At 40.2% G+C, this 13413-nt stretch overlaps 2 protein-coding genes across 3 annotated transcripts; one reads left to right on the top strand and one right to left on the bottom strand.

Moving 5' to 3' along the window:
- Window positions 1-6087: 6087 nt before the first annotated feature.
- On the top strand, window positions 6088-10598 carry sgk2b (serum/glucocorticoid regulated kinase 2b). Of its 2 annotated transcripts, none has more exons than XM_026184171.1 (12): window positions 6088-6352; window positions 6666-6741; window positions 6839-6908; window positions 7017-7042; window positions 7269-7326; window positions 8377-8460; window positions 8737-8865; window positions 8989-9101; window positions 9462-9681; window positions 9771-9926; window positions 10005-10094; window positions 10175-10598. In XM_026184171.1, exons 1-12 carry the CDS (start codon window positions 6286-6288, stop codon window positions 10334-10336), a joined length of 1251 nt encoding a protein of 416 aa, XP_026039956.1. In that variant the 5' UTR covers window positions 6088-6285; the 3' UTR covers window positions 10337-10598. The 2 variants fall into 2 exon arrangements, with proteins under 2 accessions (XP_026039956.1, XP_026039955.1); XM_026184170.1 differs by having other exon boundaries at window positions 6089-6352; window positions 8734-8865.
- Window positions 10598-13213, bottom strand: LOC113031769 (transmembrane protein 244-like). Its single transcript, XM_026184172.1, has 6 exons — window positions 13052-13213; window positions 12550-12635; window positions 11578-11651; window positions 11368-11493; window positions 11232-11276; window positions 10598-11139 (listed from the first exon to the last, which is right to left on the bottom strand). The coding sequence occupies exons 1-6, from the start codon at window positions 13082-13084 to the stop codon at window positions 11045-11047; spliced, it is 459 nt and encodes a 152-aa protein (XP_026039957.1). The 5' UTR covers window positions 13085-13213; the 3' UTR covers window positions 10598-11044.
- Between the last annotated feature and the right edge of the window lie 200 nt (window positions 13214-13413).

The raw sequence follows: 13413 nt of genomic DNA on the forward strand, positions 1-13413 counted from the left end.
AGTGTAAAATATTTGAAATTCCCACTTCAGACAGAGATTTAAAAAGTAATGATGGCACACAGTGTGAAAACCTGTCTTAAAATGTTCCAGCATAGTGATTTTAATTGTTCTTTGTACTGTATGTAAGCTGAAACAGGCAGAGATGAGATGCGTGTCAACCAGGTGCTTGTTCACCAGCAGTGAGTATTACACAAATCAAAGCAATAACACTGCTGACCACAAGCGGCATGCTGTTTCAGTAACACCCTCTGATGTTAGCTGACAGCCCTTTGCTACTAGATGACTCATCGTTGGATGAGGCAGCCTTGTCAACGAAACTAATGAATTAAATATGTTTGATACATGTTTCATCACCTCTTTTATTACACTTCATGACTTAAACACCACAACACTCACTGACTTCTACCTAAACTCAAGTTATTATTACTATATACTGGCACAACTAAGCTTGCCATATTATTGTATACCATATGTTCTTTCTCAGGGCAGACTTCCACCAATAGCGCCTCATACAATATTCAGTATCAGTGTGATTATACAGTATATATATATATATATATATATATATATATATATATATATATATATATATATATATATATATATATATATATATGTTTACAGTATCTGTAGATTACTAATGTAGAGCAGAGCTTAATAAGTCAACATTAACGAACTCATGCAGGTGGTCTCACGCATGGGCATGAATGTTATTTGTTTGTTTTCCAGGGTGGAATGATTGTACGATATCTTTAATTATGTTAAAAAATAAAAATGTTTCAGTTAATTTCGGATTTTCTGTAATCCACACATGTCAAAAGATATATACACAGGCTGTAATACATACACAGACTCAAATCTTTTTATAAGCGGTGCTGAATGTTCTACAATATCTTTTAAGCTGATGAGCCCATGACCTATTAACTTCTCATTAGTTATTGACATGATTGACTACAACAGTTAGTTTGTATTTGCCAACATAAAAAAGGATTTGTTTGACAGCCATCGCTAGAATACTCTGAACAATGTGAAACTTCAAGGATCTTGGCAAAGATCTAAGAAGGAGAATTATGGATTTACACAAGTTATGAAGGTCTCTTGGAGCCATTTCTAAACATCTACACATTCCAGGATCATCAGTGTAACTACAGGCGTCCAACAAAGAATGGCCACGCTTCATACTGATGTCTTCATAAGTTTATTTCTCTCTCTGTTATTCTTTTCAGCCACCGTGAAGACGTGTGCGCCTCTTGGACCACATGCAGAATAACATTAATGTTGTGGCTGTAGCCGCATCTGTAGCTCTGTATCCATGCTAGTTCTGACCCACAATGCCATGGTTGTGCTCTCAGCCAAACTCTGGCCATGTGACCATTACAAACACCTCCTCATACAAACTTTACAGCACTTTACATCTTTAACAAACCCTTATTTTGTAACCTCATATTATAGACAAGTAATTTAATAAATGCTACACTTTTATTATCTCATTTAATAAATGTTAACCCTTTCCAACAAATAAATGAATTAAATTAAACATGAATCTATTACAGAAACATATAAAACCAACACCTTTATTGTAACTGTCTCAGGGACAGTTACAATCAGTTCAAATAATTGTTATTTTGATGTGTCAAGCGTCACTGTCCAAAGTGAAGAGAGTTTTACACCACCATGGACTGAGAGGATGTCAACCAAAATACAAGCCAAATTCCAAGCTCCAAATTTTAAACCTTCAAGCTTGACTGAAATGTTCAGCTTCCTGCATAGACCATCCATCCAAATGCCTTCTGAAGGAAAGTATAACGGTCAGACCAGATAAAGCTTGAGCTGTCTGATCATAATACCTTGAGGCATGTTTGGAGAGGTAAAGGTGAGGCTTTCAAACCTATGAGCGCTGTACCAGCTGTCAAGCATGGTGGTGGTAGCACCATGATCAGGGGCTGTTTTGCTGTCAGTGATACTGGTGCACTGCACAAAGCGGTTGGAATAATAAAGAAGGAGCATTGCCTTCAAATTATTCAGCTTCACCTTAAATCAATAGATAGATTGTTGAAACTTGGACAGTTAAAGGACAATGATCCCAAACACACATCAATACTGGTTTTGGAATCGATAAAAACGGGCTAACTTTAAGCTTTTGAAATGGCCTTCCCAAAGTCCCGACTTCAACCTTATTGAAAATTTGTGGATCGTTTAAAAGCTGGGTTTGTGCCAGGAAATGAACTCAATGAACCAATTCTGCCAAGAAGAGTGGTCAAACAATGGGGGTATATGTATATATCTGACCCTGTGTGAATAATTTGAACCTTTGTGAATTTGGGAAAATCCAAAATAAATCCAGACTTATGGGCCCAACTTTTGCTTCTTGTAAGTTATTAAAGCTTTGCAATCATTCCACCCTGGAAGAAGAGCTATTATGGTCCCTCTGCGTTAGGTTCTTGGTTTTGAGTTTTTTGTTTGTCCATTATTTTCTTTTCGGTTTTGCAAAGTTATTGAAGTTCATTTTCTCTATTATTTTATAGTTTGTTATAGTGTTATTTTGTATTTCCTTGTGCCTAAGTTTTGTTATGTCCTCATGTAAATGGTAAATGGCCTGTATTTGTATAGCGCCTTACTAGTCCCTAAGGACCCCAAGGCGCTTTACACATCCAGTCATTCACACACACAGGTGATGGCAAGCTACATTGTAGCCACAGCCACCCTGGGACGCACTGACAGAGGTGAGGCTACTGGACACTGGCACCACCAGGCCCTCTGACCACCACCAGTAGGCAACAGTCTTGCCAAAGGACACAATGACCGAGACTGTCCAAGCCTGGGCTCGAACCGGCAACCTTCAGATTACAAGGCGAACGCCCAACTCTTGAGCCACGATCACCCCATGTTTAGTATAGGTTCCTTATCTTTTAGCCTCATGTTCTTAGTTTAGTTATAGAGGACTCTGGGTTTATTAGTTCCTGTTAGCATTCCTGTTCTGTTCCTTCAATCTCATCGTTGTGTTAGTTATTTTTGTCTTCCTTATTCCTATGTTTATTTGTGTAAAGTTAATCCCATTTCCCCATTCAGTTGTCTTCCCTCCTGTTTTATTTTGGTAAGCGCTGCTCTGTGTTTGTGTTTTTTTACTTCCCTGTCTCATTTGGTTAGCTGCCTGGAGCTGTGTTCCCTACCTGCTCCAACTTCCCTCATTACCTTTTGTATAAATTAACCCAGTCTCTCCTTTTCTTTTCTCAAGGTTCAAAGAAATCATTAAGAGACCAGAGTTGTTATGACATTCATACCACAATGACTGGATGTAAATTTCTAACTGTAACTGTATGTATATTCATTGTAAATTTATATTTACATTGTGTCCACTTTTGGTACATTTGTCATACAGCATGTGGCAAGCTGACTTAACCTAAAATTAACAGATGTTCAGTGTTGTACTAAAGAGCAAATGCCAAGGAGAAAACCAAGGAAAATGTACTCAAATACACTTTAGGAAACACAACTTACTCCCACAACTTATTCCCAAGTTACAGGCATATGCCTGTTTTAACTTGTTATCTGGTTTCATGATCACCTGGCTTCACGGTTCCATTGCTTCACAGAGACCCTCCTCTGTTCAGTTGGGCAGGCTGATCTGGAGTCTGTGCTGTGGGCTTACGCACTTTTAGGACTGCTTTTGGAGTGCTGAGATGTGTGACCTGCGTTCAGTGTGACCTGGAAAGGTAAAACCAGCTCTGACCAGTTCCGATGCCGTCAGAGTGATGGGACAAGAGGTTTCAGACTGAGGGCAGTCCATCAGACCAGCATAGACTGGTTCACTTTGGGGTGACAGGGTTTCTAGCTTTCCCCTTCCTCCCCCCACCCCACAGGAAATCTCCCCCTGTTGCTATCCCAGGATCAACTTTCTGTAACAGCAATCAAGACACCCTGTACCAGCTCTACTCCGAACCCCACGGCTCCAAATTTAGACACTGGAGACAGAGGGACAAACTCGAAGTTATTTCAGTATCTGAACTTCATGTCCCATTTAATTCACACCCTCTTATTCTCATTGCTGACACGACTCTTTTGATCTTTTCCATCTGGTAACTGTACACTGCGGGATTTATTAAATCATCTCACAAGTACTACAGTGTAGCATACCATGTAAAGATTTCTCACTTTTAAATTTCTTCTATCATCTCTTTCTAATCTCTCTGCCTCTTCCATAAGAATTTGTTTACCACAACCTGTGCCAGACCCACCTGGTTGCTATTTCCATTCATTATATAATTTCGTGTTCATATCAATTTAGATTATGTAATTCAGACAGGAAGATTTGAATTTCACACAGCCTCAGTATGTAAATCATATCTGGAACAAGCAGCTACTATGAATGTGAAATGGGTTTGATCAGATATCACAAGCATAAAACTCTTTAACGACATAGCAGGCCTTGCCAGTTTTTCCAGACATCCAGCAGCCACGAGACAGAATGACCGACTTGCCATGTGTTGGAAAGCTGCCATGATACTGGGGTATAGTTTCCCTGAGCTACTATATGTTGAAAAGGAAACCGAGGGCAACTATTCCGCTCTCATAAAAAATTATGTCTCTGAGTAAAAGCCCTTCTGGAGTAACATGAACCAGTTTGTTCACAGTTTAACTGCCATTATTTATCCTATTCTAAATACAGTATCAACACTGTTGCAGTACTAGTGTTGTCACCCACTCTATGACATGCTGGTGGTTTCTAAATGTTGGTGGCTGGAATTTCTTAGGAAGCTTCCATACAGCAGTAAATGGGATCATAAAAAAATGTTACAAGTTACTAAAAAGTTCCCTTGACATCACCACATGGGCCCTGCAGGGTCAGCCTGAGAGCGCACGATTCCCCTGTGCTGCATTCAAGTGCCAGGAGCTTATTTTGACAGCATGTTATGTGGACAAAAATACTGGGCCACCGACATATTACACTTAGAGCTTCTTGTGAGAGAATTTTCAAGATTTTGGAGTATGTTTGGAGGAATTTTTGGACGTTCATTATTCAGAGGAGCATTTGTGAGGTCAGATGCTGATGTTGGTCCTGGACCACATTCTCCTCTTTGGATCATGTTAAAGGTATTCATTTGGGTTGAGGTCACAGCCTGTGTGGGCGAATAATATTCTTCAAGACCAGACTCATCCACTCATTTATGGAGCACCCGGGTACAGTCGTGCTGGAAGGGAAAAAACCTTCTCCCCAAACTGTTCCCACCAAGTTGGAGGCAGAGGATTGTTCACGTTCAAGATTTCCCTTCAGCAGATACTCACCCCCAGAAAAACAATCCCACAGCATTATTTAATCCAGCGATTAAGAGGCATGACCCAATACTTTTGTACATCAGCAGTATTAATATGTAATGTAACACCAGCTGACATATGTGGATATTAACAACTCAGTAAAGGGTTTACATTTAATTTTTAGCCATTAAAAAAGTCCATTCTTGATATCAACAATTAACTTCTTGTTAGCGAAAAATACCCATTCGAGGCATCAGTAACTTCATTCAAAATAAAGCTATAATTCCATGTTGGCTAATTTGTGGTAAGTTAACTGCATTTGGGACTATTAGCTACATGTACAGCACTGCTTACTTTATAGTCAGAGTTTGTCTTTCGCTTTGTTTGTTAGACATAATGGTGACACGTCTGAAATGGGGTTGTTGATCTGAAATGGAAAATCTCCTTTAAACATTATGAAAAACAGTTATAGACCTCTGTAATTTTTGTTTTTACTAGTAAAAGTTAAGAATTTATTGACTATTAATAGATAATAAAGAAAACTGTAGTTTAGTTTTTGGTTTACTGGAATTCTAATGTTAAAAAAATGATTTACAAATGACTTACAGATATATTTTCCACTGGTGACTTCTAACAAGTCAGCAGACCGTTTAAACGTTAAAAGGCTTTGGTGTACGCTTATGCAATCTAATGCAGGAACGAGAGTCCCAGATGCTGCCGAGGAAAAATGAAACATACTGCTGGCCAGTGGCTTGTCGTAACTTACGGTTGTCCACGCGTAATATAATTTGGATATCTCCGAGGGCACTTGAACGCAGCTTCACTGGTATTCAGCGTCTCCCCTGCGTCACCGGTCCTTAAACTGAACGGCAGGTCAGGGGCGACGTGAGACAAGTAGGGCACCTCAGAGAAGGACAGTCCACCCGTGTGCCTTCAGCAGCAGCTACCTGCGCTCTGCTCCTCAGATATTTTCTTTTTTAATTTTCATTTTTCAAGTTAAACCAGCTGGTCGTTTTTTCTTTTCTTTTCCAGATGACCGTGTCTCAAGAAAGGCCCATGACCTATGCCAAGATGAAAGGCCTTGTCTCGTTTCTCTCAGGTAAGAACATTAAATATAAATATTTAAGATAAGCTTTACTTTACCTGTGATCTTAAAGCAAGCTCGTGTATAACATCTAATATAAAGATAAAAGCTAAAGAGGCCAAAAGAGAGTAATTAGTCATTACTGCATAAAATACCACAATGTTAAAATTATTTATCTTGGCTTGAAAGGTTCAGAAAGTCTCCATATAATTAGAGAAGTTTGATCACTTGAGAGAAGTGCGGTGATAAAGTGACCACCAACCTTCTGCTGAGTAAATACAGCTGTTGACCTCTTATGTAAGGGACTAACCCTCTTCCTGTGCTACAGCTCTGCTCAAGGGGAAGAAAGTGGGCTTCAGTGACTTCTTGCACAAATTTGTTTCCAGCCAGCACCTCTGCCAACAGTAAGTTGGCAACAGTAATTTTTTCACAGCTTTTTTCCTTCGTGTTGAACCTCATAAAACAAACCCTCATATTCTGTGTCCGATCTCCCGATTGAAGCCTGGACACTGAGAAAATCCTGCAGAGACAAAGCAAACCGGGGAGAGGGAAGGAGGAGAAATCTACTTTGGTGAGTTCAGAGAGAAGACTTTTTTTTAAAGTCTTTGCTGAGTGTTGACAGAAGATGAAACTTGAGCTGACCTCCTGACCGTTTTGTCCCTCTATGTCTTTTCCTCAGAGCTCCACAAACACAGAAACCTCACAGTAAGTCATTTTCTCCCTTTACATCGGGAAATATTTCGTCTATGTTGTCAATGATGCACAATCTGGACTTAATAAAGTGGCCAGAAGGCTTTTTTCTCATTCATGAGCTTCACCAGAGGCAACCTGAGAGTTATTTCTTATCATGCATTCACATCCAATTATTATGCATGACTTATTTGTACTCGGACGTGCATTATTAACTGTTTTCTGCTGTTGTATTAACCAGGATGAAACCATCAGACTTCGACTACCTCAAAGTCATCGGCAGAGGAAGCTTTGGAAAGGTGGGGAAAAAAAATGCTCAGCACCTACCCCCCTGACCCCCCTTTAAGACAGCCGATTGGTCTGAAACATGAGGATTTGTTGTTGTTCAGTAGAGGAGAGATCCACAGCGAATTCTCAGCACAGAAAAACACATTTAGGCTCTGTTAAAACCTGCTTTTAAATCAGTTTTACACCCACTCCAAGTGACCAGCTTTAAGCATCAGTGCACCAAACAAGCACTGGTACCCTGGATGTTAATTTCTGACAAATATTCGGTGCTCATATCATGATATCAGAGAGGTGGCTGGTCAAAAACAAGTTACAGCTTTAGGAATCGCTCATTTCCCAACCGTGATCCATTCTGTGGGAAAAATACTTTTCTAACATAGTCACAAATCTAACTCGTCGCTGTAAAACAGCTGGTTGCAGTTTTTTTTACTGTCATTTTTTTATTACTTACAAACAAACAGAAAACACCTACATGCACTCACGAACAACCTGGATTGCCTCGTCTCTGCAGTTTGTTCATGTAACATCAATATTTCAGTCCTCGCCCTGTCTCTGACACATAAACACACATAAACACAGTCCATTTCTTTCTTTTCTCTAGACATCGTACCTCTTGAATTCTTATCTGATGAGTCAACAGCTCCAGGACATTTTTTTTTCACTCACTAATTTCAGCTATTTGTTTTGTGTTTGTGGGTCTGGCTCGTACCATCTCAATATTTCCTCTCATATGATGAAATTAGAGCACTATACATGACCTAGATATGTCATAATTTTTAAGAATAAACAAATGAGCACGCTTCCAAAAATATTTAATACCAGAACAAAGCCAAAAAACACAAGAATTACTTACTCTTACTACTCTACACTGTCTCCAGCTTGACTGTGTTATAGGTAAAAATGTACCAGCTGTGTTGTAGTTTTTACAGTTTGTAAAATGTGTTTTTCTGATGCTGACGGGGTCAGATGGGAACTTTTTCCCCAGATTTGGTTGACCTTGTAAGTTGCTGTGTTTGAGGTTGGTGCTGTGAGATTAAATGTGAAAATTCAAACTTTTACAGGTGCTGCTGGCAAGACATAGAAAACAAGGGGGTTATTATGCCGTGAAAGTGCTCCAGAAACAGTTGATTGTCAAGAGGAAAGAGGTAATCTATCTATCTATCTATCTATCTATCTATCTATCTATCTATCTATCTATCTATCTATCTATCTATCTATCTATCTATCTATCTATCTATCTATCTATCTATCTATCTATCTATCTATCTATCTATCTATCCATCCATCCATCCATCCATCCATCCATCCATCCATCCATCCATCCATCCATCCATCCATCCATCCATCCATCCATCCATCCATCCATCCATCCATCCATCCATCCATCCATCCATCCATCCAGTGTTCTGTCTCTGTAGCAGAAGCATGTGATGGTTGAGAGGAGTGTACTGCTGAAAGGACTACAGCATCCATTCCTGGTGGGACTCCACTTCTCTTTCCAGACACCAAACACTCTCTACTTTGTCCTGGACTATGTCAATGGAGGGGAGGTGAGTGTATAAGATTAAGGATTTCAAAATATTCTGCATTCAGATGTTTAGTTGTTGTGTACTCTATGAGTTTGTAGAAGTGCAGGTGTTGCTGTTGTGTTGAATTCCTTGCTTTGCTTTCAGCTTTTCTACCACCTGCAGAGAGAGGGGTCATTTCCAGAACCCAGAGCTGCTTTCTATGCTGCAGAGGTGGCTGCAGCACTGGGCTACCTCCACTCTCTTAACATCGTCTACAGGTATGTATATATATATATATATATATATATATATATATATATATATATATATATATATATATATATGCGTGAAAACACAGCATTAGAAAAGCGGCAGCATAGTCACCCTTCCAAGTTTTTCTCGCCTCTGTGCTCTCTCTCTTTCTTTGTGCATGTTTGATTTGACCACGTTCTGCCTGCTTCATTTATTCATGCAGAGAATTCCCAATGAAATTTTCCCACTCAAATCCACCATGTTCTCCGGCGCCACATTAAAAATTAAAGAGTGAGGAAAAGCAATGTGAAGCTAAAGGAAACTAACAAAGAAATGACAGCTAATGTCAGATTTTGCAGGACTCAGTGTTCTTTGTTTTTATGCAGAGACCTGAAACCTGAGAACATCCTGCTGGACAGTGAGGGCCACGTGATGCTGACTGACTTTGGGCTTTGTAAAGAAGGTGTGGCCACAGGTGGGGTCATGCACACCTTCTGTGGCACTCCGGAGTACCTTGCTCCAGAGGTGTTACACGGCCATCCATATAGCCCAGCTGTGGACTGGTGGGGACTCGGCACGGTGGCTTATGAGATGATCTGTGGACTGGTGAGTGCAGGTGCAGTGATCTCTATCCTTTACATCATCAGCATCTTCACCTTAAGCCACCTCCCTCTTCCCCTCCCTCTCTCTCACAGCCTCCATTTTATAGTCGCAGTAAACTGCAAATGTTTCAGAACATCCTTCACGGCCCTCTGCAGCTACGCAGCGACATCTCTAAAGCTGCCTGCTCACTGTTGGAGGGCTTATTGGAAAAAGATGTCTCCAGACGCTTAGGAGCGAGCTGTGACATTGTAAGTGCCCCAGCTAAAAAGAAGAGAAACAGTAATGAAACATGGCCACAGAAGGGTTAACTGTTATTGTGTTTCCAGGCGGAGCTGCAGGAACATCCCTTCTTCGCCTCTATCGACTGGGATGACCTCCTGGCCAGAAAAATCAGACCCCCTTTCATCCCAAAAGTGGTACGAGTGAATCAGAAATGAGCTCGACGCACTTTTCTTTTTAACCGAGGGAACATGGCTCACTCCTCTCTCCTCTTCAGGCTGGTCCTTGGGATGTCAGTTACATTGACCCAGCGTTTACACGACAACCTGTACCTGCCTGTGTGAACGACATGTGCCAGGAGGCCGGGGTCAGCGAGGCCTTCCAAGGATTCTCCTACATGAACCCTGTGGAGTACCTGGCAGCAGAGCCGGTTTCATAACAACACCGAATCCTCCGGGGGCGCGGTTGTTCAGTTGTTTCTTTTTTACATCATTAATTTTTAAGTGGGTGTCTATTTTTAAGAACTTGAGCAAAAAGATTTTTATGCTAACAGTGCAACATACTGTATGTTTCATTGGATGTTTTGTTTTTTGTTTTGTGTTTTTGGCTATTGATGTTAATTCAATATGTGGTCGTGATGATGGAATGGGCTGGTCACTATTTCATCCTCGCTGCTTTAATGCATTATATGAAGCACTCAACAGTTTGGAGTAGATTTATTTTTCAACACTTTGCATTTACAGGATATTAAAATATACAATGTGTACTGCAAAATTCTCATTCTAACATTACATTCACAGCTTACAAGTGCACTCAAAATACTTCACTGGCTGCTTTATTGCTGCATAGTGACAGAGCAAAATACAGAAAGCATCTCCATGCGGTGTTTAGATAAAAACAACAACAGGATGCCAGCCTACTGGCAACACTAAAACACAAATTGGACCCCAGCTCCGACTTCACGTGTGGTGTTTTGGTGTCTAATTTTAGTGATGAACAGAAAAAGCCCATCACTGTGGAGAAGCTAATGGATGTCTTCCCCTCAAAAAAAAAAGAGAAAAAAGGAGAGCATCTGTTCTGATCCTTTCTACCTCACTTCACAAGACTGTGGAACAGTTTGGACACAGGGAGGGTGGCTTTCAGTCTGTCAGTAGATGCTGAAGGAGGCGTAGCTCTGCTCACTCTGGCATGTGAAGTAAGCAATCAACTGACCGTTGCAAATCATCAGAAACAAGCCACTGCCTAGGGAAAAATGAAGAGTGACATATTTGAAACAGCTAACCTCATGAAGTTAAGACTGATAGTAACCGATGAGCTGGCAGTGTTTGTCTTACCTAAAGCCAGCCACCACTGCCACACAGTAGGAAACTCCAACATTACTGCAACATGGAAACAAAACGTGTCATTACACAATGCATTTGGTTATTCAAGCATGCACCTGGGTAGATGCACCGATACATTTCTGCTCACCTAGGCTGGTGATCATTACATGCACCAGTGTGACGGTGAGAGCGTAGTCCCAAACCCGCCTCCTCACCACTGCGGCAAACAGAAGGCCACTGCAAAAGTAGGTGAGCTCCAAGGACAGGAGGTTCACTAGAAAAAGAAAAGAGAAAATAGATTATGTGTATAAAGCTGCCACTCTGTGTCGACAGCATTGCACGCATTAGGTGTGCTCACCCAAGTATTTGGAGTTGGATTCGGTAGGTTCGGTCTTAAAGTCAAAAGGAATCAGTCCATCAAAGTGGTCCAACCTGAGATGAGAGATATGATAAAGTTACAGCAGACAAAACATTAAAGCGCAACCTATAAGTAAATATCTTAAAGTAGAATGAGTAGAATAATCTATTAAATGAATATCTTGAATAAAGAAGGATAACCTATAAGTACAATGATCTGTTAGTAAATACCTTAAATAAAGTAAAATGACCAATAAGTAGAATAACCTAAGAGTAAATAGCTTAAATAATGCAGAATGACCTATAAGTAAAGTAGAACATCTTGAGCATAATACGATATGGCGAAACAAAATAGGTCAATAAGTTAAAAATTCCCCAAAAGAAGGAGCTCAAACAGAAAAATTATGAATGCAATAAGTAGAAATTAAAGTAAAATATATAACAGTTTGAATGGAATACAATAAAACATACCAACAAAAACATAAAAAGAAATATAATACATTAAAGAGACTGTGCAGAAAACTATTACAATAAATGTCATACATTTAAAAAGGATAATAAAAAATACCTTATTAAATGTAGTTAAAGAAAAATAGCATAGCAGTGCAGTTTGTAGTCTGTTTGATGTGTGTGATTGGTGTAACTTTTTTTTCTCAGATTCTGAGATTAATCTTTGAATTCAGAGAAAAAAGAAATCTCAGAATTCTGAGATTAATGTCAGAATATTTACTTTTTTATTCACAATTCTGACATTAATCTCAAAATTCTGAGGTTAATTTCAGAATAGCCTCACAATTCTGACATTAATTTTAGAACTCAAAGAGATTAATGTCAAAATACTGACTTTTTTATTCAGAATCTTGACATTTGGATTCTGAATATTTGTTGCTATTTATTATAATCATCAATATACTTCCAGTTATTATAGGAGACAAACCCTCCTTTCGATCCCTTGCGCGTGCGTGGCTCTCACCTGAAGGCACCAAAGCAGACGCTCCCGATCATGTAGAAAAGCGAGTAAAATATGAGCAGACACAGCAGCAGGTTGAGGAGCACGGTCTGTTGGGATGGATAGAGAATGGGGCGTAATTTAAAGATTCTTGTCCGTCAACGCTACATATTTTCCATATAACGCAACACGAGCAAACACCACCTAAAGCTGAGGATTGCACTCTCACAGTATTATAGACGCAGATCCCTGCAGTGGGAGGGATATGCGTGGTCTGTAAGCAGGCAGACAGGCAGGCTCTTTTATGTGCTGCAGCCCGACCTGCTGCTGGTTTATAATATATAAGAGGTATGATATACATATTTAACGTGTGTGTTTACATTATATATAAAACAGCCTGTCATAGCCAGCTTATTCTGTTGTTTAACCGCACATAATTCCCACTTTCGATCCACGGCTCACAGAAACGCCTGAAAATCCACAGGACAGTCGGATAATCTCACAGCACACGATTTCCCCATCTTACCTTCGAGTCGACCGCTCTGCCTTTGAATGCCATCTCATGGTTTCCCTTTAATGCTTTATTCCCAAATAACGTGGGCTGCAGCAGGCTGCACGACCTCGGTTAAATCCCCCAGCTCTCCTCCTAACAAAGTGGACTCCTACCACCACCTAGCGGCCAACAGGAGACGCGGAGCAGCGCCGCCGCTTTTACAGCCCAGCTGAACTCGTTTCACCTCGTATCAGGGCGGCCTTTTTTAATTTGTTTTTAACTGAAAAAAATAAAGACTTTCCTCTGTATGTGCCACTTGTATGTTGTCGTGGATATTTGTTATATTCCCCAGCCCAGGTGTTTACCATTTGGGGGGATATACCTCGCATCTACAG

The sequence above is a fragment of the Astatotilapia calliptera genome, chromosome 11 (assembly GCF_900246225.1).
Source record: "Astatotilapia calliptera chromosome 11, fAstCal1.2, whole genome shotgun sequence".
Lineage (NCBI taxonomy): Eukaryota > Metazoa > Chordata > Actinopteri > Cichliformes > Cichlidae > Astatotilapia > Astatotilapia calliptera.